The following is a 27,282-nucleotide window of genomic DNA, read 5'->3' as shown; positions in this document are numbered from 1 at the left end:
TCCTCGTGGGAAATAATAACATGTGGGCATGAGACAACTTTCTCATGAAAAACCATATTCAAAAGCAATACAGGTAATAATCGGGAAAAACGGCAAAATTTTATTTTAATACCATACAAGACAAGTTCTCAGGTCCTCTAATTTAATGTGGACATTTTGGAGTTCCTTCAACTTATAAAAAAAAGTGATGTCTGCATGAGTAACCTTTTTTAAATTTGAAATTATGCCATTGCATAAATAACATTTAAAAAAAAAAGTAAAAAAAAAAAGATGGCCCTCAAATTTGCAGACATAGTTCTACTTCTGAGCAGGGGCGTTGATCCATTTTTCAGATTGGGGGGGGCAAAATCATGAATCAAGTTCCAAAGGCGCTCGATCATACAAAACAAACAACCTCACCCACGCACACACACACACACACATAGGCATATATATGTATATATATATATATATGACTTATGAGATACCGACACATATCTCACCAACAAACTAATGCGAGCGCGAGCTGAATTTTTTTTAGCATACTGAACTTAAAACAGGAAAAGGGTACTTGTTTAGGACTGAAATTTTTTTATATTCTGACCTGAAAGCTTAATATTCTAAGCATTATTGGTACCAATGAATAAGATTGGTATCTAAAAGAACAAAAGATGCGAGCTGAAAATGTTGATATTTCGACCTGAAAAAAATTGACAGTTAATGGACGTTTTTGATAAAGAACAAGCTATATATCCAACATAAGATTATTGCAAAGCGAAGCGGGGGTTCCATTTGAGGTTTAGCATTGAAAACGGGACATTCTATTCACCTATTTAATCATGAAAAGTATGGGTTTTTGCTACAGAAATGATGCGAGCGCGAAGCGCGAGCTGAAAATTTTTATATTCCAATCTGAAAAGCAGACATTTTGAGAACGATTTGAAATAAAGAACGAGTTGTGTATCTCAATCTCGCTTACTGAACATTACAATCTTATTTTAATTTTGCACATCCGGAATTATTGGGGGAGCAAAACAATATGTTTGCCCCCCAATATTTTCATTGGTGGGGCGATCGCCCCCCCCTGCCCCCCCCCCCAGGATCGACGCCTCTGCTTCTGAGCATAGAACAAATTTACATTGGATTTACGTGTAAAGAATTTTTAAGAATGTAAACTGTACCTCACATGGAAAGGGTAGGTACTAACTTTCTGCAAGCGCAGATTTCTTTAATGCTACCCATTAGGCTCATAATAAGGTTCAAGAGAATGAATATTCACTGCCTTATACCATGGAGCTATTATGCTTATACCTCGGTCACATTTGCTTTACAGCAGCCGTACGGCGAGTCGAAAACAGCCATTCATTATTATTCAAACCACCAAAATGTAGCTCTTACAAAAAATGTTAAAACGGCTGTTTTTGACTCGCCATGCAGCCGCTGTAGAGCAAATGTGAATGAGGTATAAATCTCACTGAATTTATGGCTCACAGTATATTTGAAGATGTGCACTATACTAGTACATGTATGTTACACCTCAAAGAGAAACTAGCACATCAATGATGTGGAGCTCATCCGGCATCTCGCAACTAAATTTAACACAATTTTAATTTGAGCCCAGTTGACACTGTAGTGAATTATATTGGTGACATAAATTGAGGATATAGAATTGAAATTGATGAAGAAATGACATAGAAGCATTTTTTGTGATCTATGAATAAATTTCATATAAATTAAGCATAATTTTCTAGTTAAAATTTCTAAACTCTGTGTAGAACCTTGGTGAACCTCATGTAGCTCTCAGATGGAACAAAAATAATCAAAATCAATCAACAAATAAATAAGTATTTTTGTGAGTTTTGAAAATATATGAATAAATGAGCATATTTAATGAGTTTCAAAATTCTGTGTTGAAATTTTGTATCACCACCTCGAGCTATCATATAAAGCAAACACAATTGAAATTGATCAACAAATGAAGAAGAAAAAATATTTTTTGTGATTTATGAATAAATTTTGCATAAATTAGCAAATTATTTCGTAGAAAAAATTTCAAAATTTTGTGTACATGTTTGGTGAACCTCATGCAGCTCTACCACATGGAAGAAAAAAAAAATCAAAATCGGTCAACAAAGGTGAAGAGGCATTTTCTGTGATTTATGAATAAATTTCGCATAAATTATCATAAATAATTTTTACTGAAAATTTCAAAATTCTGTGTAGAAGTTTGGTGACCCTCATGAAGTTCTACCAGATGGAAAAAAAAAATCAAAATCGTTCAACAATTAAAGAAGCATTTTATGTGAATTTTTAAAAATACGCATAAATTAGCATATTTAATGAGTTTCAAAATTCTGTGTAGAAGTTATGAATCCCCCATCTAATGCTATCATATAAAGCAAACAGAATTGAAATCAGACTTGAAATGATGAAGAAGAAGCATTTTGAAATTCAGTCAACAAATAAAGATGAGGCATTTTCTGTGATTTATGAATTTTGCATGAATTAGCATAAATAATTTTCTACTCCAAATTTAAAAATTCTGTATAGAAGTTTGGTGAACCTCATGAAGCTCTACCAGATGGAAGAAAAAAAAAATAAAATCAGTCAACAAATAAAGAAGAAGCATTTTATGTGAATTTTTAAAAATATGCATAAATTAATTTCGCATGAATTAGCATAAAAATTGTTCTAGTCAAAATTTTAAAATTCTATGTAGAAATTTGGTGAACCTCATGAAGCTCTACCAGATGGAAGCAAAAAATTCAAAATCGGTCAACAAATAAAGGAGCAATTTTTGTGAATTTTTAAAAATGTGCATAAATTAGCATATTTAATGAGTTTCAAAATTCTGTGTAGAAGTTTTGAATCCCCCACCTAGTGCTATCATATAAAGCAAACAGAATTGAAATGGCAAAGAAGAAGCATTTTTAAATTGTGGATGGATGCCACGCCACGGTATAAGCTCATCTTGCCATTCGGACTGGATGAGCTAAAAATGGCACATCAAATGAGCAGGTATAGGGCTATTTTTTGGCAAAAAAAAAACTCCATTTATATTGGGTTCAACATGAAACAGAGATTAGGAAGAGTAAAAATCACCTTAAATAATAATCAAATATATTACGGTATCTAGCATACTATAAGAGGGAGAAACCACAAGAATCCTCCAAGAATTTTGTGGCAGGTCAACTTGCTTGCTGACAAGCCAGCAAATATACATGCATATATATTACAATTCAATAACATCTGCTAATTAAGCAGTAATTAACCATAAAATGAGACTTATGAAGTTAAAATGACAAGCACAATTCATCTACATTTTTTACATACAAAATTTAATCATAAAGAAATTCACAGTACTATCAATCAATATGACATAAATAATTACATGTCACAAGGTATATCAAACACCCTCCCTACAGAGTCTCTGGCAGGAAAACAATTCACATCTTGAAAGGTATAGTAACTTAGAAGTGAGATAAGTCACAATGACTCCTTCATCTTCATATAATACAATGGCCGAGAATCAACAAAATAGATTCCAATTGAATTTTTAAGAACTACCAAGTATTGCTGTGGGACTTGACTTTGTTTCTCATCATGGCTAATATACTGTAGTATCAGAATACTGAAGGGTATTCATCAACACTTTTTTCATCGGACAAATGCCTTTGCTTTTGATTGACTTAGAGGCACAGATATCTGACTGCTTCTATGTTAACTATCCAATCTCCTTCACATTTATCCAATAATAATAACTTGTCGGTGCTGAAAACCTTCATGAAATGGTTCTCTGAAGTAAGCTGGAAACGCCTGGCATCAAGAGAACACAGTGGCATCATGAAATCAGGTTGAATCTGACCACTAGTATTCAGGTAGGTGTAAATTGGAACGGTTGAATTTCATCTACAGCCAGCTACACTGCCCTGGGATTCCAGGGATGGCTTATCAGATGATACAGGACTGTGTATCTGAAGAAAAAAAAAGATATTAATGGTTTATCATTAAATACTTTTTTATGATCAGTAGACAATGGCTGAATTACACATCTTTACAAACATTAAAAATACTTTAAAGCCCCCTCCCCTTTCTGGTTCTGAAAACCATGTGAGACACTTTTTAATCAAGCATTCATTATTTGACCATTAACAGCACCTCCATGTACTTCACTAATGTTAAAAAAATATATAAAAACACTATTCCTAGACATTATGTAAGATAATTTTTCTTCACAGATTTTTCCCTTTCTCAAAAAATATTAAGGAAACAAATTCTTTATACACAATTGAAAAATCTGCATATTATGAATTTGTATGACATTTTATACTTGCATTGTCTTCTCAAAGATTTTTACTTCGAAATGGAATGTTGGAAACCTATAAAACTCACTGCAGAAGCTATATTGGTCCATGCCAAGGCTCGTTGAATCGTGTCATTGGTAGAAGGTGCTGTTTCCAAATTCCAGTAGGTAAACTTGTCAAAACTGTGGGTTGCTTTTAAAGTACGATCCTTCATTGAAAGAAGATGTGAATCAGTTAGGATAGAGTTTCAGAATGATTAGATTTAAAAATTTGGTTTACAAAAGGTGAATAAAAAGAAATAAAATTATATTGAATATTTCAAATCAGATGTATCATAATTTCTTTAACAATTTAATTGCATATAATTAACTGATACTTGCTGATAGTAAGAAAAAAAAAAAATTCCTTGAAAAATTGTGAGGACTTTACCTGTAACAGCTAGGCAGAGATAATAAGAGCACTTTGAACACAACAGTTTGGTTGAAAATGCAGTTTATACTTGAAAATTATAAATATCAAATATGACAATACTGGTCATTCACCATTGGTAACATACAATAAACCCTTCTAGTTATGAAGAATATGAATCCTTTTCCACAAGTACCTGAAAGGCATGCTAACTTACCTCATCTTCAGTGAAAGGTTTACTAGGCTCTTTCAGAATAACACCTATTAAATCAAGAGTCAAAATACAAAATAGGATTAAAACATATTAGTACATAACAGCCAACTGTAAATAATCTGTTATACACCGTAAAAGGACAAAATATTAAAAACCGACAGTCATTAAAGATTGTCTGTTTATAAATTAATATAATATTTTCTGATACCCTAAATACTGGAGCTTGTACTACAGAACTTGTCAAAAACAAATACTGCTAATAAAGACAATTATCTTAATTTCCTTTCAGCCCCAGGGGGGGGGGGGGTCACTCTCCACATGGCCTGCTACGCACCCGTGTTCAGAAAAAGCGTCGAAAAGGGTCCCGTTTCAGGCACTCGGGCGGCATCGACGTCTTTGGCAAAAAGGGTTGCATTTCAGCACCATTCGCTGGTAAATCGCCTATTAGGGTTGCTAATTTGGTATTTAAGATTACGCCATTTAGGGGTGCAAATTTGAGTAGATCTACGCCATTTCGGCTTGCAAATTTGGGTAAATTTGAGGAGACCCGAGAGCAGACCTAAGCCATAAACACTATGAAGGGCGTGATTTTAAAGGGAATCCTCGCACACGCTGGCCAGCGCAGCACTTATGAAAGTTACCCCCGTACAGTCCTATAGCTAGATACACAAGATTACCTGTATATGTATAGGGGAAATGTATTATGTTGGTAATGCTGGGTTTTTGTTTTTTGTCTTTTTTGTTTGATTCATAATATTGATTGGTTTTTCATTATCAATATTTTTTAAAAAGAAAATACAGGTTTAATTAATGTATGTATTTTTCAACACATTAACTGGTAAGATGGATTCCATTTTTGGCAAGTTTTGATAAAATTGGTAAAACGAATGGTAAATGATGCATCAGTCAGTCAAGCAACATTTTTCACTTGCATTCATTAATTTAGGCTAAAAGATTGCTATTCAAAGTGGCTAAGAGAGGTGTCCTGTCCTTGAGAGTAATCATGTTGGCCTTACTTTCAATAACTTCAAAAAATTGAATTTATGCCTGTTGTATTCAAAATCAATTTAACATCATCAGTAGGTGTCAAATTAATCGATTTCGATATTTACGCCATTTAGGGTTGCAAATTTTATTAATGTAGTTACGCCATTTAGGGTGAATTTCTTTATCTTTCTTGAAGTATCAAGAACCTCCACTCTTGAAATATGGAGGCTTTATTGTGTAAATGGACTAAATTTGAAAGATAGTAAACTAATAAATGTTTTGTCTGTATCCTTCCATTTCATTTAAATATATAAATATGTAGGCAAACCATCGAGTACCATTAATTGTTTTAATTGATGGGAAATTTTTCCTGTAATATATCTTCTTGTTTACCTTTATATCCCTCAGGGATTGGAATCTCTTGACCTCTAAGGAGTCTCCCTCGGAATGATACCTGCTGACCTGAAAGAAAACATTTTTTATTTAATACTAAACATGCCTGCTGAAAAAGCAAATAAGATACTTTCTTTTTATATTATTTTGTATACTTATTTCAAAATCTTTAAAAAAAAATTTTGGGGGGCATAATGTTCGGAAGAGAACAGATATTATTTGAAAAATATTTATTGTGTCGCATTTCACAGGAAAATAATCTTCCAAAATACTGACTCTCTAAACTTTCATTCTATTGAGGTATATTATAAATATGAATATTATCAATGTATATAATTGTGATTTGCTCTTGATATTTCATTAAAAACCATTGTTAAAATTAATGTTATCATATTTATCATCAATATCATTATTATCACTATTACTTTCGTTGAATTATTATAACATTATCATCATCATCATCATCATGACAATCACCACCACCACCACCACCACCATCATCATTATCCCCACCACCACAACCACCACCATCATCATTATCACCACCAAGAGAGGGACAAACCTGTTGTGCCTGGGCTTTCCTCATTCTGTCTGATAGCAGGTGTAAAGAATTGAGATACATTGGCCTCTCCATCTCCTTCTATCGTGCATGGCATCAGGCGAAGGTCTGCGCATCCAACATTCTCAAGTGATTTTCCATCGACACACAAAGCCATGCTGTCACTTAGTCATAGAATCTCTGATCTGTGCTAGTCTGTCAGAAAGGAAAAGAGAAATTATGAAATAATACCTTATTTTGCCCACTCATTCAATGAACAACGTTATATGATATATTGCCACACATGGAGTAGTAACAGAGAACAAGGTTATATCATAAAACCATTTTCATTGAATGAGTGGCTGCGGGCGTCGATTATATTTTGATACTCTATGGAAATCGTACATTATATTGTCAGCTGCTAGCGTTCGCATGGTCGCATCCGGACAATAGCAGTGCTATTGCCCCCTTTTCTATCCCATGATCCTTTGCGTGAATCTATTTGCGATAAGGTCTATAGAACTGTTTGCTTTGCCAGAGTTTATCCAAGCCAGTTTTGAAAGCGACAAGATTGCGTGCAGTCACAACACAACCACAATCATCGCAACAAGTCAATTGACTCAATCATCAAATCATGAAGGATCAATCATCATTAGACCTATCAAAGTATCATAGACAGGAATATAGTATCATCATCATCATCTGGTACAGGAAGAAGGCGGTGGCCTGTAATTCCTGGTCACTCCATCTAGATGGTTTTACTTTTAGTCTGGTGAATTTATTATTACTGTATGCATGCAGAGTTGTTTCTGCATATCTGGGGATTCATTAACAATTTCTAACATTTTACTATGATTCCCATTTTAGTTCAGCGGAACAACTAATGTAGAGAGACTCAACTTGAGACTGAAGCTTTTGGTCTAAACAAGTTAACTGTTCGTTAATCAATGACAATTGACAATCCATTCCAGTTTCCATTTCTGGCTTCTGCCTGACATTTTTTTTTCAGGTCAGGATTTGAAAAGTTTAACATTAGAAACTAGGCCTAACATTAATCAATTACTGGTCATGATCAAGCGATCAGTTATTCACAATAAGATTCAAGAATACGTGTGGAAACATGAAAAAATGTTAACATACCGATTTCTGGGATCTCTGGATTTGGAGCTAGGCCGGGGAGCGGATCGGAGCTGCTGATGATGGATGCAGTGATGAATTTCCCGCGATACCAAATACAAAGCGCGCGCCAGCTTTGTGTACAGTATACCCACAGGCATAGAGTTGACAGTACCGTACCCGATTCGCTTCCGTGTCACCTCTTTACACTTTGTAAACATGGAAAGTCCCCTGTCGAGCGAGCTCCAGCTCTAGCGCTCGTTATTATTATTAACTCAACTGTTAACAAGCAAGCTCAAGAGAGGATTTACCTACCCCTCATCCATGCATTCAACTGTGAGAAAGATACTTTATCGCAAAATCACACATTCCATACGGATTTCGGTGGTGTCTACTTCGCCAGGTTTTCCCGATCCCGTTGCTGCTGTACGTTGGCGCTGGCCGCTCCATCTCCGTTCAAAACACTGCAGCTATTTTCGACCATTCGTCAATCTTGCAGGCATCTGTTGTAGCATCCTCGGTCCACTTACATCAAAAGTTGGTATCATGGAAGACTTCTTGCCCCCAAGTCTCAGGCGATTCTACACTGACGAACCAGCATCAGGATCGCTGGCCAAAGTTAAGAAAACAAGAGGTAGGCCTAAAAAAAAGGCTAAGTATATTTCATCACTAAATCAGGAGAAGGTTTAGACTTTATTTTTTATTTATTCATTTTTTGGGGGGAGCTAGGGGTGTGATCACTCTAGGCGACACCGCAATACTTACCCGTGTTAATAAACTGGGACTCCACTCACGCGCATTTGGGCCGCCCTAGCTTAGAACTAAGCACTAATATCACTTTCAAAACTATATCTACAAGGTATGTATAATCTATTAACTACTTTAATAATGTTTAATCGGTACTCACCGGTTCTTTTGATGTATTTTCTCAAGAATTCCCACGGATTTGTCTCAAATCTTGCGACAAACCACGTCGCCATAGACAGCTGCATATTCTTTTTTATTTATAAATAAAGCGCCCCTTACGATGGTTGTTAACAACGCGGCCAAATCGTTAGGTTTTTTGCACTGTCTCCAAGGCTTTTTTATTTTGTTTGATTTTTTATTTTTTAATAAATATTTTGCTTAATAGCGATTTTTACGTCAAATATTAAATTTATATCCCAAAATATTTTTTAATTGTAGAAATATATATAATATCATGCAATAATTTATTCTATATATATTTTATAATAAAATTTATAATTGTTGCGGTCTTTAAAAAAGGATAGTCGATCGATCAGGTGATGACTACACGTATCACGTGATCTGAAAATCAGCTTCATACCGCTTTGATCGCACTCGACGGTGACCGGACTGACTGCCAAAAAAAGATCGAAAAAGGACTCAAATGTAAGTTTCCCTTTATTTTATTAAATTTAAATTAGGAATAGGAATATATTTAATGGGCAATCTTTTAATAAATGATAAACAAACGAGGACAAAACTCATATTTTGGGAGTAATATCATACTTGGGAGCAGAAAACAGTACGGTTAGAAGTTCTAACCTGTTTTTAACGCATTGTCGCCTATGAGGTCCATACATGCTAATGTTTGGACCTCATTGGTACTAGGAGTGGGTGTGATATGGGTGTGGCCTTAGTGTACTCATTAATATAGTCAGCTTTTTTTTATTGCTTATCATGATTAATACTTTGTCATTGTGTTTAAAATTGTTAGAGGTTCATTTTTTTTCTTTAATTAACATAAGACATGTAAGATAGAATCAAAGATTAAAGTTTACTTCTAACAGTAAGTCAACTTCATTCTATTAAAAGCAAATGATTAATGAAGCTTTTTATATTCCATCATGGACGATTGCTCATTATGTAATCATGAGTCATCAGTGAATATATGGTTAGTATTTTTTTTGTACATGCTAATTTTATCATCATTGCTGATTTTCATTTAAAACTCTTTTTATGCAATATTGTATTGTCATTTAGAACTCTTTTGCAGTGATATATTGTGTATAAGGATAATTTCAGCTGTCTTTGTTTATGACGCATGGTGATTGGTTACTGAAAGTTGCAAAATACTTTTATATATATGTAGCAAACCTATTTTCATCCCTGTTTCCCTTTCGGTAAAAACTTATTTGATGAAACTTATTGCATATACTCTAGGGAAAAGAAGTTATGTGTGAAATACACCTTTTCACCTCTCTGTTTTGAGTGTAATGAGCTTCTTGTTTGTACCATTCAAGCACAAAGAGATTTAATCAATTTTAAACATTTGAGGGCCTATAAAGGTGGAGGCAGAGAATGCTCTTGAGGGTATAAAAATGAGGATTACTGTAAGAGTGAGAAAGGTACATGTACGGTGTATATAGGGTCTCAAAGATTGATCAACCAATTCTTGATTGATTGAGTAAGTAATTAAGAGAGTTAGAGAGTGAAAGAGAAAGGAAAAGAGGGGGGGTAGAGAGACAGATATATATGGAGAGACAGGTAGACAAACAGACAAAAATGTCACCAACTTCAAGTTTGAGTTTGGTTCTTTCTCTCAATATCTTGATATTCACATGACCAAAAAAGGTGGAATAAAGTTCAAATTCATTGGTAGAATTTTTTTGATAAAGAAACGAGGTTGTACTAGTTCTACATGTATGTCCTATAACTACATAAATTTGTGATTTTAATTGACAAAAATTGCTCAATCAACAATTGATAAATGGATAAATATTGGTAGATATACGTTCAATTGTCATAAGCATGTCTTGTACTGTAAGAGGTCTATTTAAAACATTACCGGTACTTAAATTATAGTTATCTTTTGATCTCGAGGGTTATTGATGAGATCAACAATGTTCTATAATTGATCATGATTTCCACAGTAAAACAATTTATGAATTGATCATTGGATATATTGTGTTGATAACACACCAGCACTATTCAAGTTTTTTTCCCCCTATGCCCATTGGCGGCAGAAGCCAAAAAATTAGGGGGGTCCACCTGAAATTTTGGGATGGACACAGGTAAAAAATTTGACAAGCAAAAAGAAAGGTGATCAACAAAAAATTTAGGGGGGGGGACCGTCCCCCCACCTCAAATTTAAGGGGGGACAGGTCCCCCCGCTTCCGCCTCCTATGCCTACATGTATATACTCATATTTCTTTTTTACATAATTATTTTTTTTTAAGTGCATAGAGGAACATCATGTTCATTATGGGATGCATTATTATTATTACTATTGTTAGTATGATTGCTTCTCAAAATTTTTTCTATTGATTCTATATTTTGCTCTTGGTGAATAATCTTCCTTTGCATTTGAATTTACTAGCTCTGTATCTGAGTAAGACATTGGATGAGAAGGCTGAGGAAGCAAGGTGGTACAGACAAGATCTGGTAGATCTGAGAGACGTCTTAACATGGCCAGAGTATGCAGATGACATGGGACTGGATGCCCCACAGGCAAAGAGTAAGTCCTATACCTTTATTTTTAACTCCTGTTTATTAACTTAATAAGCTGTGGTATACATGTACATCTAAATGGCTAGAATATGCAGTTGAGATAGGGCTGCTACGTGCAAAGAGTATTAAGTCTCATATCCTCACATCTGTAGTACAAACTTATGTTTAACAAGCTGTAGTCTAAATCTAAATGGCCAGATAATGCATCTCTTGGAACATTTGGTGAAACATCCACCACACACATTCTAGCAATGCAGTGATATCAATGCCTAATTTTTCTTACTTTGTTAAGAGAATATTAATATGATAGTGACATTGATAAAATAGCAGAATAAATTTCTGCTCTTTATTGTTAATATTGTATAATGTAGAATACAGTATTATTACAACAAGCTAATTACGATGGTTTCATACTGCTAGAATAAATAATAGATATTTGTATTTATAATGCCTTCCATCTAGATACATGTACTAGTCTATTCCAAGGCCCACTATTATTGTTACCTTGGCGTTAGCTCCAGCTGCCATTTCCAGTGCCCAGGGAACTTTAAATAATTCTGCCAGGCACCCAGGCATTTACCTTACCTGGGTTGATTGCAGCACAGTGTGGGTATATACCTTGCTGAAGGAAAACATGCCATGACTAAGATTGAACCCTTTGCCCTGTGTTTGATAGACAAGAGTCCACAAGACCACAAATCTCCCAATTGTAGACCCCCCCCCCCAAGAAAAAGAGTTGTTCAATGAGGGAGTATAACAATGCTTGGTGGTGAGGGGAAACTGACTGGGGGGGGGGGGGGCGAACAACCATCAATATCTAGGACTAAATCTTTTGATGATTTCATCTACAAATTTGTCTCCTCTCATACTGGGTATGTTTTTTTTTAATAGAGTCCACATCAGCAGCTAAAGCCAACCTGAATAATAGAGTGAGTGTATGGCAAGGAGATATTACAAAGCTAGACATTGATTGTATCGTTAACGCAGCTAATAGATCACTACTAGGAGGCGGAGGAGGTAAGATTCTTGTTTTAATTGTGCATAATTTAGCTAATTTTACTATTTGCTCTTTACATTTATTTCTAATCTAGTTTTTATTTCTATATGATATTAATTGATGCAGAAAACATAAAACCTTGTTTTTATTTGAGCATTTTGTATAACTTTATTCCCGTTTTGGATCAATCAATTGCAGTAACATTAAGAGAATAGTTTGTGTATATTTCCATCTTCTGTTAATTGTATTCAAACATAAAAAATGAAAAAAATCAAAACTGACACTAAAAGTGAAAGTCACACTATCACAGTTATGTGTGCTTTTTTTAATTTGAATTTTGAAATGATGAACTTAATCTGTTTCAGTTTTCTGATGTAATTATTTGGTTTTCCCTTTGTTTTAAATAGGAAAACAGCAAACTATATACAAACTCTTAGCCTATCAATTTACCTACACTGTATAAACGGTACTGATTGGGGTTGTACTTGGATGAACATACCAATAATACTCAGACCTCCTATTAATTCTAGGTTCTATCATTTCTTGCATGATGTGGTGGGTTTCTGTTCCTGGCATGCATGAAGCCTTAATAAACATCTAATGACCAAAAAACACACTGTTTTTCTTTTATAACGTCTTTGTGATTGTAGTTGATGGAGCAATACATCGAGCTGCTGGCTCAAATCTCCTTCAAGAATGTAAGAAATTAGCTGGATGTGAAACGGGAGAAGCTAAGCTTACTGCAGGTCAGTACCTCTCCTTCTCTTTCTCTGTCTTTCAGTCTGTCTCTCTGTTTGTCTCTTTGTGTCTTTCTCCCTCTCCCATCTTCTTTTCCTCTCTCCTATTCTCACATTCTCTTTCTCACAGATACTCACCTTCTCTCACTCTCTCTCTCTCTTAATTTCTCATTTGGTGAAGGTACTGCAGTATGCGGTTATTCTAAACCATCATCTTCATCGTTATGATGATTTGAAATAATTTGTTTTCCTTCTTATTGTAATTGCATGTACTATACCATTTGCAATTTTCACCATGGATTTATTTTGCTCAATAGCTTTTGGGAGATGGCGCAGTACAATGTTATGTTCTGTGTTTCATGCAAACTGTATGCAAATGTATGTGTGGAGGTATTTATTATTGATGGCACCATCTGTAGCATACCTTTCAAACCTTGTCAGGAGGGGGAAAATTTCTTACGAACAAAAAAAGTCATCAAAATTCTGTTAAGAGGGTGGGGGGGGGGGGAATCCTGCCCCCTGTCCCCTCAGGTATGCTACATGTATACCCGGTATCTCACCTTTAAACATCAATGAACATGACAACAAAATGAATAGAATGGGAAGTTTTGGTTTCGTATCATTGTGAAGATGAAAGAATAAGTACTCTCAGCTATACTGTATACAATTACAGCATGTAGGCAGGTATATGTTTGCTATAAAGAAAGTATTTCAGTACTTTTCCATTTTAATTGTTTTATTAATGGGGGTAAATATTACAGTAATAAAAGCATTTCATTGAATTTCTTAGCAACAAAGAAATGAACCCAAAGTACTGCATGTACATTTGTTCTCATTTTGTTGACGAACAAGCATCACAAGGATATTTAAAGTTATTCTGTGAAAGATCATGTACAGATGACAATTTTATTTAGCTGTGTTGTTAATAAGCTCAGGATACTTCAATATAATGTATGTCTGTCAATTCCTATACTGCCATCTGTTGATGTTATTCACAATAACAATTTGTTTCCTTTATTTTTATTTTCTCTTTTTTTTTGCAGGTTATCTCCTTCCAGCTAGATGTAAGTACATAATACCTATAATTACATATGTCCTCTGTAATTTTAATAAAGAATTGCTTTGAAAATTCAGGAATGTAGCTTTGTCATGCCCCCCCCCCTTTCCCTTGAGTTTCCTATCTAAAATAAAATGAATAAACATCCATGGAATTAAAGGTTTCCATAAAATTCCTTGAATCACTATATCTATGTCTTTCAGATTTTAGGATATATCATTGCTTAAATCTGTAAATCATCATGAAGGCATGTTTTGTTTTTACATCTAATATGAAATTCATCTGTGCTGTTTACAGATGTCCTTCACACAGTGGGCCCGATCGTCTACGGCAACCCGAGCCTAAACCACAGGGAAGCCCTAACTAGTTGCTATGCAACGTGCCTCCAGCAAATCCTCGAACACAACAAAAACAACCGTTCAAAGATGGAGGCAGCCAGGAGGAAACGGGATGCTGCAAAGGGTGATGGGAAGAGCAGAGACGAGACGGACACCAAAGAGAAAGAGAGCAAAGAGGATGCTTCAGCCAATGGGAGGCAAGCATCAGAAGAGGAAGGGGATAGCGATTATAAGACGCTACAGGAGGATTTGGAAACAGCAGAACCCTTGATCCGATCAGTTGCCTTCCCCTGTATATCAACAGGAGTGTATGGTGAGTATGTTTTCTTGTATTACAATCAAACCTGGGAGTGTTTCACAAAGAGTTAAGTATGACTTAGAGTCGCACTTAAATGCTTAGTTGTGTGCAGTATAAGAGGCATAACAGCATTGGTCAGATTATGCCAGAAGGACACAAACTACTGTGTATTGATCAATAAGATTGCATGTTTCATTTTGTGTACACGTCACATTTAATTGCAACTCTAAGTCATACTTGTTGTTATTCTTTGTGAAACACCCCCAGCTGTAGACCATTTTACTTATCTCCCTTTGATGGTCTTTAGAGACAGGTTTGACTGAAGTATGTAGCAGATTGAATGTGCATTCCTATTGAAATGGGGTTTTAAATGATTCTCTTCATGTCAGAATGCTTTGAGTGGTACATTCATAAATACTTGTATATATTTGTGCTTGATGCTTTATTTACTTACCTGTATTTGTGAATATTGTATCAGTGAATATTGAATCAGTGAATTTATGACAAGACTTCCAGAAACAGTTATTTCCAGATAAGAAATCCCCTTAGGACACAGACCACCTCACCCCCTTCAAATAGTACCCTCTGGATAGCAAGTGTCCCTAGAGACCATGTTACCAACAAGACCAAAATGTGTATCTGTTAGATATACAGTTGAGGCCAAAAGTTTACATACACCCATGAAATTTGTTCGCTTGCCAAACATCGTAAAATTTACTATATCTTCAGAAATATAAATATTATTATATGACAGCTAGATAGATCCTTGTGATTTGATTGGTTGTTTGATATCGTTCATTCAGCCCATTTTACAATGACGTCATCAACCGTGCAATTTTGGATCCATACGATTTTGTCCATTGCACGCGCGCACGGAGACTGCAGCTCAGGCACCAGCAGTGCGCGTGTTGTAATGATCCATTCAACTATACGCCTCGTTGAATGGATCATTTCATCTTTCACCTCATGAAGTATTTTGTTCATTGCACTCATAAACATTCATTATTTGTACATTATGACAGCTAGACAGATCCTTGTGATTTGATTGGTTGTTTGATATCGTTCATTCAGCCCATTTTACAATGACGTCATCAACCGTGCAATTTTGGATCCATACGATTTTGTCCATTGCACGCGCGCACGGAGACTGCAGCTCAGGCACCAGCAGTGCGCGTGTTGTAATGATCCATTCAACTATACGCCTCGTTGAATGGATCATTTCATCTTTCACCTCATGAAGTATTTTGTCCATTGCACTCATAAACATTCATTATTTGTACATTATGACAGCTAGACAGATCCTTGTGATTTGATTGGTTGTTTGATATCGTTCATTCAGCCCATTTTGCAATTACGTCATCAACCGTGCAATTTTGGATCCATTCATCGTGCAATTTTGGATCCATACGATTTTGTCCATTGCAACGAGACTGCAGCTGCAGGCACCAGCAGTGCGCATGTTGTAATGACGTAATAATCAACAGACCGAACTCGCCTTGCATGAGCTGGTTTTGCATCGAAATTCATAAATTTCATCTGAAAAAAAAATCAATCCTTAGGTGTCATATAAACCAAATAATGAATGTTTTTTCATTCGTGCAATGGACAGAATACTTTATTCGGTGAAAGATGAAATAATGTTCCATTCAACGAGGCGTAGCCGAGTTGAATGGATCATTTTCATCTTTCACCTCATGAAGTATTCTGTCCATTGCACTCATAAACATTCATTATTTGTATACCATGACTAACTTGGTATGAAATGAAAGAGCCTATTAAGCTCTTTCGCTTAATTGGGATGCCGTTGGGATCGAAATATATTTTGGATGGAATTTTCTTTGAAGAAAGAAAGTGATATTCATGCTAAATGTATTCTATTGTTTGTTATTATATTTTCAAACATCGTTTCAAAGAAATATATAAGTGTCAAATCTATTATTTATATTACATTTTCTATCATGATATGTCACCACTGAACCAAAAAGTGTGATCTGAAATGTTTGTGTTGAGAAGTAACTAGCACAAATATGAAATGTTTTTGTCAAGGTTTTATTTTTAATTTGTGTGAAATATGAAGATTTTTTGTCTCGCCCACCAGAGGTGAAGGCGAGACTTAGGGATCCAAATGTCGTCCGTCCGTCACAAACCTAATGACACATAACTCCACAACGGTAAGTCGCTTTTCAACCAAACTTGGATGGTAGGTGGACTTGGATATTATGCTGTAGTCGGAGGTCACATGGTAAGGTCAAAGGTCATTTTCAGGTCAATGTTAAAGTTTACATGCAAGACTCTCTTATGACACCTAACTCCGCAACCGTAAGCCACTTTTCAATCAAACTTGGATGGTAGATGGACGGGGGGAGCTGCATATTATGCTGCAGTCGGAGGTCACATGGTAAGGTCAAAGGTCAATTTCAGGTCAACGTTAAAGTTTACATGCAAGACCTCTTATGACACCTAACTCTGCAACCGTCAGTCACTTTTCAACCAAACTTGGATGGTAGATGGACTTGGGGGACCTGCATGTTATGCTGCAGTCGGAGGTCACATGGTTAGGTCAAAGGTCATTTTCAGGTCAACGTTAAAGTTTACATGCAAGACTCTCTTATGACACTTAACTCCGCAACCGTCAGTCACTTTTCAACAAAACTTGGATGGAAGATGTACTTAGGCGACCCGCATGTTATGCTGCAGTCGGAGGTCACATGGTAAGGTCAAAGGTCATTTTCAGGTCAACATTAAAGTTTACGTGCAAGGCTCTAAATGACAAGTGTTATTCCATCCCAGTCATTTTACAATGAAGTTTCGATACAATTCTGTTGCGTGCCCTCGCAAATCACAATATTTCTTGTTATTTTCATAAGTGGGCGAGACACAAAATCGCTTTTGCATTGTGGTGAAAAATGACACCTAAATATTTTTCAGCTCCTGATGACAAAGCAATGAGATGAAGGGGCATGACATACTAATTTGTTTGATATCAAATTTGTCATGATAGCACAATTATTTTATAAGATACAGTAAATGTTATGATGTTTGGCAAGTGTCAACTTTTCTTTGAATTTCCTGGGTGTATGTAAACTTCTGGCCTCAACTGTAGATACATAACAATTACCTTTGCGATTTGATTCAATTTTAAAATGAAATTATTCATAAAAACCCACATGCCAATCTAAGGAATCCATCTTCAATTTGTCCTACCAATGTACATTATCCAACTATATTCTGATTGTTAGAATTCGAACAGAATGGAAATGAAAATGAATGATTGAAATTGGCAACTTCCCAGTTGCTGAGGGAGATCCCTTTATCAGCTTGTGTGTGTGTGAAACCAAAGAAGTGTATTTTATCAAGGTTTAACTGTCGTGTCGGGTTCAGGTTAAGTTGAATCCATCAGGACTACAAAATCTATCTGGTTGAGGTGAATTTTAGCTCAGAAGACTAATATCAATGCCTAGGAAGGGTAGCGTTTCATGAAAGGACTTTATCTGACAAAGTCTGTTTTATCTGACAGTTAGCATGAAAACAGAACTTTTCACTCAGTCAAAATTAGGGAAGGTTGTCAGACAACAAAGGTTGATGAACACTCCCCAGCGGCCCATAACATGAAACTTAGCAATTATTGTAGAACATTGTTTAACGATTGATTGCATAGACGAAAATATACAATTAATCATGAATATCAAGCGTACGATTGATCACCAACCTTTGTGTTACAGGACCCTGGTCTCAATTTTTCTCCACTTCCCCCCCCCCCCCCCAATTGATTTGGCTTAAGGACGTTCCACAGTTATGTTTGTGCGCATTATGATCTGCGCATATTTAACACTGCGCGCTGACGTCACAATGGATGAACAGGTGATTAATTAGCTGTGGGTATGAGCTGATTTTTCTCATCATCTGCACCCTAACTGCAGATCCGATGCGTTATTTTATGAAGCTAAAAAACTGGAATTATTCCATGGATCATTTAAAAAAATATTTCTACTATTTCAAAATACTTTACTCTGCAGTACTGCCAAGAATCACGAATATGACCCCGAGTTTGAATAAATGGTAGAGTGGTTTTGATTTTTCTTCACATAGATACCGCATTTGGCGCATTTTTGGTGTTTTAAAAAGCACATTTGCTCTAATAAAAATGCTGATAGTTTGAAAACAAGCACATGAACCCCTATTTTTTAATGTTTGTACCTCTTAGGTATAGCTTCCTCTACAACTTTGCAAATTTTGGTGAAAATGACATGGATTTTGAATAAAGTGCAGCATTTATTGTAATTTTGTAGTCTGTTATTGAAATTTCACATTTTTGAGATTGGGTTTTTGTTATCTTTTACGCCATTTTTAAGAACTGACTGTGCTGTTAGACTTAAAGTTGCAAACAAATAGCACTATAAATAGACTCTTCATTCTAACAATACAATTATTAACTCTCTTGCGAAATTTGATGACTTTTTCATGTATTTTGACTGAGTAATAGAGGTTTAAACTCATTGTAGTATTCTTGCGAGGTCTAAAAATGCCAAATTCTTTTGAATGCGCAATTCTTAAGAACATCAATTTGGGTGAACTTTGAAGCTCTATAGCAAAAAATCAAGCACATGGACCTATGTTAATTTTTGTATATTTCGAATATTAAGGTTCTAAAGTATCTATGTGCAAAGTTTGGTGTAAATGACATGGATTTCACTTTAACTGTGGAACGTCCTTAAAGCATGTTGACTTGGGAAGATTTCTCTGTGCTTATAATCCCTTTCTCTCAAACTCTGATTTTTCAGGTTACCCACAGGAAGAAGCTTGTAGGGTGGCCCTTGGTACAGTCAGAGATTGGCTAGAAGAAAATCATGAGGAGGTAAGCATTCAAAACATTGTGGGTGGTCATAATGCTGTTCGTAAATTATGCACAACTTGATGCATGGCAGGTTGCATGTTCTTGTGTTAAATGAGAAACCCAGAATTTTCTATGCATCATGCCATCCTTAAATCATTTTTGACAAATAAACTTTGCATTCACATGCTGTTCACAACAATGATTTTGATCTACAAAGATTGGATTCCACTTAAGATGTGAATCAAAATGATCGGGAATCTGATGTAGCACTCAAGAACATGTTCCAGTTATTTGTGGAGTCGTGCATAACATACAATTAGTTTTATAAAGACCCTTTGACATTTTTAAAGAATTATTTAAAACTTCTAATCAAATACAATAGGAAAAGCCTATCATACGATAACTTGTATGGCACCCATGTCATGCTTGTAAAGTTCTGAGGAGAGGAATTAAGCAAAGCTCTAAGATGCCATAACTTTCTTAAATTCTTTCAGAGTTTGATGAAATTAAGAGATATGATTTTCAAAAAGTTGTAATCTCTACGTACCTACTTGTATGGGACTCCATATTGGCCCCATAGGTGATACCATTGTTATGTAGGTAGACAACTTTTCCATTTGCTCCAATACTCAAACTAACCAAATGTTCACCTTTTTCAAAATGATTATTTTTTCATGCTGTCTACGTTATATTTTATTACTCTCCTGAGGGGAGAAGTTCTTAGGAGAACAATCACAAATTTGTTGTCCCTACCACTTCCCACAAAGTGATACCGAATTGCCAGTATGAGATTTACATAGTTTCAGTGATCAGGTTTTAAATGGCCATATATTTCTTGTCCAATTTCTTTCAAACATTCTCCATCCCATTCTTCATATTTTTATTTTGTCATCAGTCATTCTGTTACCAATGTTGAATTAACATCTAAGCCTCTACTCCTATAATCTTATTTTTCTATCCACAGATGGATAGGATAGTGTTCTGTGTATTCCTTGAAAAAGATCTCAAGATTTATGAGAGATTGCTTCCAACTTTCTTCCCCTTGGAAGGTAAGATGATATACAAACAATGCACATCACTCAGGGCATTAATAAGAATTGCCCACATGAGGTACATTTGGAGCAGTTCTAACATGCCCGAGGCAGAGCTGAGGGCATTTAGACTGTTTCAAAGGTAATGAGTGGGTATAATTGTTCTAATGCCTGAGTGAAATGATATGTATTATTTGTTTTATAAAATAGTGATGTGGATTCTTCTTATTTGATAAGCCAGCCTCATCTAAAAACCATGACCAGTCGATGAAACTAGTCATTAGTACCAGTCAATAGTACCAGTCTTTAGTACCAGTCATTAGTACCAGTCCTTAGTACCAGTCATTAGTACCAGCCATTAGTACCAGTCATTAGTACCAGTCATTAGTACCAGTCTTTAGTACCAGTCATTAGTACCAGTCCTTAGTACCAGTCCTTAGTACCAGTCATTAGTACCAGTCATTAGTACCAGTCCTTAGTACCAGCCATTAGTACCAGTCATTGGTACCAGTCACTAGTACCAGTCCGTAGTAACAGTCATTAGTACCAGTCATTAGTACCAGTCTTAAGCAAAATTCTTGTGAAATAGTTAAATTAAATGCAGGGCGCGACAAACCCGCTTGCCTGGGGCAAGTGAAAATGACGTGCGGGCAAGCATTTCTCAAAGTCAATTGCCCGATCGGGCAAGTGGTTGTTTTGAAAATGAACAAGATAAATTGACAGTAAAGTTTAATAATTTTTTGATCAATTGCAATTATCGGCCAATTATCTCTCATACAATGTCATACCAGTCAAAAAACAGTGGAAACATGTCAAATCAGCGCCAATTTACCGACAAAAGGCGACAATTTATCGCCAGCGGTCCCGTTCGATGGAGGCTGCCATCTTACTTTCTGAACTACAATGTGCGCATGCGCAACTAATCGACGAAGGAGCTAGCTGGGGAAACCCCTCTCTCGCCCTCTGAGCGCATGTACGGACGTACACGAGCGATCGCGCCAGCCGAGTCTCGGGCTAGATCGCGCTGAATGCATGCAAGCTTCGGAATGACTCGGCCAGGACCAGACGTCCCGTATTTTATTCATTTCTAAAACATTTTAGTTTTTATTTTATTTTACAAATATATAAAAGAAACACCAAATATCATTAGGATTTTTGTTATATGATTGGATTGTTTTTATTTGCTTGAAGTTTGAACTTTTTCCTCTTTCTTTCTTTTCTATCCTTCTATCTTTCCTTCTTGCCCGTTTTTGTTACATATCTATTTTTATTTCCTGATCCTTTCTCTCTCCCTCTCTCTGTTCATTTTCTTTCTTTCCTTCTTTATTACATTTCCTTTTTTTTATTTCCTTCATTCCTTCTCCCTTCCACTCGTTTTTATTTTCGTTCTATCTTTCCTTCCATTATTTTCTTTTTTTTTTCATTCTGGCCTCCCTTCATTCTTTCCTCCCTCTCTTTCCTCCTTTCTTTCTTTCATTATTTATTTCATTTTGTCCTTATTCTTTTCCCTTATACTTTCTTTCCCTTTCTTCCTTCCTTCCTGTTTTCTTCTTTCTTTCCAAGAATGAAGGCCAGAACAACTTGAACAAGAGTCAAGAAAAAGAAATGCAAAGGGCAGCGCCAGTAAATCAAGTTCAGCCAGGACAGAAAAGAATAATTAAGAGCAAAAGAATTTTTGAAAAAAAATCGGGCAAGCAGTTTTGTCTATCGGGCAAGCAAATTTTTTTATCACTTGCCCGACAGGGCAAGTGATTAATTTTTTTTTTGTAGAGGCCTGTAAATGTCTGGTCATGTGATAGATTTCAGCCAATCACTTGATTAGGATGCAAATCACAATTTTATAATAGACATAATAGATATGCAGCAAAACCCTTTGAAAAACACTTACCAACCATTTGCATGTCCATGGGATGTGATGTGGAAAAAAAAGGCACTGAGACCAGGAATCATGATTATGAATGCCTGTCTATGTGTCTATGAAATGTGGGCACAATTTTTTTTAATGCAAAATTCATTAAGCTATTCTATTATTAACAAATTTTTCAAATTATGAATCTATTTGTGCAAATTTATAAAATTATTTGTTGTAAATTTTGTCAAATCATTCACTCATTAATGCAGAATTTTTTATCAATGTACAATATTTCTTATGGTTGTCAGAATGATATTGAGCCCATGAGCATTTTTTTATATTTATCTAAGATATTAGTGAATTACCCCTAGATCAATGAATTATCCAATAGTCTAAATGCCTATATTTTTATATCATCTCCAACTTATATTTTGACCTTATTTACATGTATGACCTTTTTACAGGTACATCACCGAGTTCAAGAACAGAAGAAGAGGATGAGACCTAGTCTTGACCTTTGAACCTTATAAATACTTTCAACCAATGCAGCGTGTGCCCCCAGGGGCAGTGTACAGATAGTCATGCATAAGATAAATTGATCGCAAAGTCTCACCTAGGCCCGGAAACACAAAAAATAGCAACTGATTGTATTTGCTTGAATCGTTTGCAAGTAAACCCTATCAACTTAAAGCTGGACACTTAATTCTTTTCAAGGGTCAACCAAATCCCCTTTCATTGGACAATAAACCATCAAAGCTACCATCACCATGGAAACATTCAAATAATACAGACAGTTTAAAGTAATTGGGTTTGACAATCAGTTGCTATAAAGCTTTGTGATGTGGGACAAATTTCTTGATGTACAAAGAATAATAGTGAACTGATCTCGATAAGAGGAGACATGACGTGGTCTTTTGTACTTCCAGTAATATTATTCATTTTCTATCTCTTCTGCTCTAGGGAGTGGACACAAATTGAAACATGTCTGCTGTTTATGATGGTAATCATTTAAAGATTGTTATTTTTATTATGCAGGTACCTGAAATATATATATATCTCTTCCTTCTACATGCATATTCATGAGCTGCATATGAAGTTGTTAGTAGTGAAGTAGACTTCAATTTTATTGGTGTTTTTGTTGAATGTTGGTCTGTTTCTTCTCCAAAATTGGAGAAAAAAAACCTTACTGATGCAAATATATTGCAAAATAGGACAGAGCTATAACAGCAATATATATGTCAACAGGTTGCCCACAGGTTGTACATATTGCAATTTTTTTTTTAAATTGAAATTCTTCATTAATTTTCAACCTCATCTTTTGCTTTTGTCTTTTCATCTATCACCAATTCTTCTGCTTGGAGTTAGATGCAGTGGTGCCTGAATTACATGTAACTGAGTGGACATAAGATTGGAAGGGCAAGCCATTGTGTTCTTGCAGTGCTGTGCCCCTCCAATCCTTTACCTAGTCTATTCTTTCCAGGCCCACTGGTTGGATGTTTTGCTTCTCAAATGCGTTCTTCCGAGCCTATTTCACTTGGGTTTGCCATTTAATCACATTTCAACTTCAGAATAAGTTACCAACTATCTTCTTGCTGTAATCAGCTACACGAAAGTGTTGTTAAAAGCTCCTGTTTGGTATTATGCTGATGAGTTGACAAATTATCGCTCTGAAATTGGTTTATATTTGGGACAGGATTAAGTGTAAAAATACAATACTGTATCAATTATAGTTGGTTATGTACCTGAAAATTATTTTCTACCCAGGCTAGAGGCCATATAATTTCATTGCATGATGCTATCAACATGGGATATGCATAAATGATATCTAAATATTTTCTTCATTTATCTAGTACAAATTGCTCAGGATATGTCAGAAATTATTACTGTAGAGATCAGACATGACTAGTGATTACCTCAGCTTATCAATGAAAATTACACTCAGATTTTGCTAAAAATTATGCGTATGCAAAGAAACAGCCTTACAAATATGCCTATGCCTAGATTTGCACTGCATTGCTATATATGAATGGAGTGCCAAACTTGAAAACTCTGTAAGCATCAGATAATCATTATTGGATTTTGTGGTTGATATTACGAACAGCAGTTTAAATCCGTTAATATAGCTGCGGTGAATACGATAGGGAACTAATAATTCATGGCTGGGTTGTTAAAACCTTGTATCTCAAAATTTAAAAATTTTGAGGGCAACATAGAACAAGCTGTATTTTAGAAATATGGCAATGGTGATCATCTTATATTGTATGATAACATTCTCCTGTTAACTGTAAAAAAATCTTTCTAGGAAAAAGCAGGTTGCTACCTATGTTATCACAAAAAAAATGAAGCTTATTCTGAGCTGTCATCAAAATATTTTTATTTTGAGATGCAAGGTTTAAACAGCCCAGAGACGAATTGCCAAAATGTTTTACTTGTGCTATTCTTTTTCTGACGTTCTGGTCTCACACTGCTATGGTCAAGAAATTTACTACATTTTTCATTGGTAGGCCTATATAGTTTAAGTACCGAAATGCAGGTAACAGGTCCCCAATGCTGAAACAATGCTCATTCATAATAATGGTGCGCCTCAGAAAAGAAGGTTTCTAGATATATGGTACCATATATGCTCATTATTATCATCATTCATTCATTTAAAGAAAAGGAAAACATTTCTTTTGACAGAAAAATCATCTGCCTAAAGTTCTGGAATACTTGAATTGCCTCATAAATACATGTACATAGTAAATGAAATGAATACATGCAAGTCAAAAAATCAATGCATTATCTGCCAAATGAAATGGACAGTTGAAGTAGTTTTCTAATCATTAGGGATATTTGATTCAACATGATTTGATTGTTATATACCAAACATACATTATCTACAACTAGAGGTTTAAATATAATGATGATGACAGAATAAGATGAATTAATAGGATGTCCTGTCAGTAACTAAACTGAACCACTCCTTGGCTCGCAGCATTTTCTTTGTGCAAACAGAGACGATGTAATTGAAGCATATTTGATCAGCTGTAATTCCTCAAATTAACAACAGAAGTATTCACTTTTGCTGTATTTGTAATTGAGAATATGTTTTGAGGTTGGAGTTATTCTGATTTCCATTGAGAGACAGTGATTTGGAGCTTTCACATTGCCAGTTTGAGGATTTTATCAATTGCTTTCCATTATTATTATTATTATTTCAATAAACATAATAATAATAATATAACATTTACAAGGTGCCAATTACGTAGTTGCCTATTCAATGGAACAATACATATTAAATGAACAAATATAGTAATAAAGATGTCTCTGAACATGGATGATTGTTCTTTGGTGAAATGAGCTAAAAATCATGTACATTAATTTTATAGCATGGCCTGTCATATCATATCATATTGCTCACTGCAGTAAATGGTATCTAAAAAAATGTATACATGTAGGTGCATTAAGACACTAACCCCAAAAAAGGGGGGCAAACTAAAAACAAATCATTTGATAAGACATTCATTACTTCATGCCAACCACCACCAACTAGTGGCTGTCATGTGTTAATCCTTTTCATTGCAGTAGTGTTGAAGCTTTCCAATCAACAAAAGAAATATGGTTTATACATATAGCTAAAGCTCGGCCTTACCTATGGTGTCATTAAGGACTGATTATTTGTGGTACTGTTTTGTCTATTATTGTATGTATACTATGTGCTTTGTATGTTTTAACAAATGCAGCTGATAATACTATACATAGATAGGCCATGTCACATATTGCCATCAAATAATACTCTCCAAGAAACAAGATTATTTAACTTTTCATTTGTTTGTCTTGGGTATAGAGGTATCTAGATATATACGGATGACACAAGCAGTTTTAAAATGTGGACAGTTCTTTTCAGAGCTAACATACAATCAAGAAAGAATAAACAGTCCTTTTCAGGACTACATACATGGTGTTTACTGTAAAAAAAATATGGACTCGTTCAAAGCATATTTTCGGGAGTCTTGACACAGTCTGATGAAACACTGTTTATGGGGCAGATGTTGTCTTTTAATATACAGCACTATGTGACATGGCCTTTATATATTCAAGTTGACAGAAGTATTTCAGTTGGCAATAGTACTTGTGGATGATTTATAAAAATCATATTTTGTTCATGTATGTCATCGTCCAAGGCTTTTTACCTCTGTGAATGCGTTAGTGTTATCTGTTCACCTTTAAGGTTGCACTCAGGCTTCTTGCAAAAATACCCTTAAGCCTATCAATTAGGCAGATCAAGAAGTAGTCACAATCTGTCACAGTTTATCAGATTTCCACTGCAACAAAATGATTTGATATTGATCACAAATATTGACAGCAAGTTTAGAATGGTCGTTCACTATTTACTATAGCAAATCAAATTATACCCTCTACTGTAAGTAGCAGACCTGTAATATATTGCAAATTTGCAATTCATGGTAATACTTGGGATATACTCATTGATTTAATATTGATTGTAATTGATTGCAAGTTTCATTCTACTACCTTTCTGAATCATTCGACTTGCAGTATTATTGTTGGTTTGTCCCACGGTCATACCAACCTTGACTTATTGTCGTTTTTATAATTTATAATAATGTTCTCATAAACATACACCTTTAACATTGTTTTTCCTGTGTTTAGTGACCATTTCAACTATGACCAGTTTGTCAAGGGGGGAGAGGGGGGGGGGGGCTGGGTGTTTCACAAAAAACTAAGTTTGACATCCATTTTTTCTCA

General features: G+C 35.3%; 2 protein-coding genes across 2 annotated transcripts; one reads left to right on the top strand and one right to left on the bottom strand.

Annotated features, from left to right (window-relative positions):
• Window positions 1-77: 77 nt before the first annotated feature.
• LOC129265475 (ribonuclease H2 subunit C-like) lies at window positions 78-8,469 on the bottom strand. The gene is made up of 6 exons (XM_064102030.1): window positions 7,964-8,469; window positions 6,848-7,039; window positions 6,286-6,354; window positions 4,909-4,952; window positions 4,372-4,491; window positions 78-3,953 (listed from the first exon to the last, which is right to left on the bottom strand). The coding sequence occupies exons 2-6, from the start codon at window positions 6,999-7,001 to the stop codon at window positions 3,885-3,887; spliced, it is 456 nt and encodes a 151-aa protein (XP_063958100.1). The 5' UTR covers window positions 7,002-7,039; window positions 7,964-8,469; the 3' UTR covers window positions 78-3,884.
• On the top strand, window positions 8,094-25,086 carry LOC135154720 (ADP-ribose glycohydrolase MACROD1-like). Its single transcript, XM_064102029.1, has 9 exons — window positions 8,094-8,573; window positions 11,262-11,399; window positions 12,284-12,409; window positions 13,040-13,135; window positions 14,170-14,190; window positions 14,481-14,834; window positions 19,601-19,674; window positions 20,618-20,702; window positions 23,001-25,086. The coding sequence occupies exons 1-9, from the start codon at window positions 8,264-8,266 to the stop codon at window positions 23,042-23,044; spliced, it is 1,248 nt and encodes a 415-aa protein (XP_063958099.1). The 5' UTR covers window positions 8,094-8,263; the 3' UTR covers window positions 23,045-25,086.
• The last annotated feature ends 2,196 nt before the right edge of the window (window positions 25,087-27,282 follow it).

The sequence above is a fragment of the Lytechinus pictus genome, chromosome 7 (assembly GCF_037042905.1).
Source record: "Lytechinus pictus isolate F3 Inbred chromosome 7, Lp3.0, whole genome shotgun sequence".
Lineage (NCBI taxonomy): Eukaryota > Metazoa > Echinodermata > Echinoidea > Temnopleuroida > Toxopneustidae > Lytechinus > Lytechinus pictus.
This window is presented reverse-complemented; position numbering and strand designations above follow the sequence as displayed.

Excerpts from the sequence above, each read along its gene's own strand:
- LOC135154720 (XM_064102029.1), top strand. The coding sequence starts at position 8,264 with ATGCATTCAACTGTGAGAAAGATACTTTATCGCAAAATCACACATTCC. Across the intron at positions 8,574-11,261 it reads CAAAGTTAAGAAAACAAGAG|CTCTGTATCTGAGTAAGACA; the intron begins GTAGGCCTAAAA and ends TGAATTTACTAG. Across the intron at positions 19,675-20,617 it reads TAGAAGAAAATCATGAGGAG|ATGGATAGGATAGTGTTCTG; the intron begins GTAAGCATTCAA and ends TTCTATCCACAG.
- LOC129265475 (XM_064102030.1), bottom strand. The coding sequence starts at position 7,001 with ATGGCTTTGTGTGTCGATGGAAAATCACTTGAGAATGTTGGATGCGCA. Across the intron at positions 4,953-6,285 it reads AATCCCTGAGGGATATAAAG|GTGTTATTCTGAAAGAGCCT; the intron begins GTAAACAAGAAG and ends TTGATTTAATAG. Across the intron at positions 3,954-4,371 it reads GGACCAATATAGCTTCTGCA|ATACACAGTCCTGTATCATC; the intron begins GTGAGTTTTATA and ends TTTTTTCTTCAG.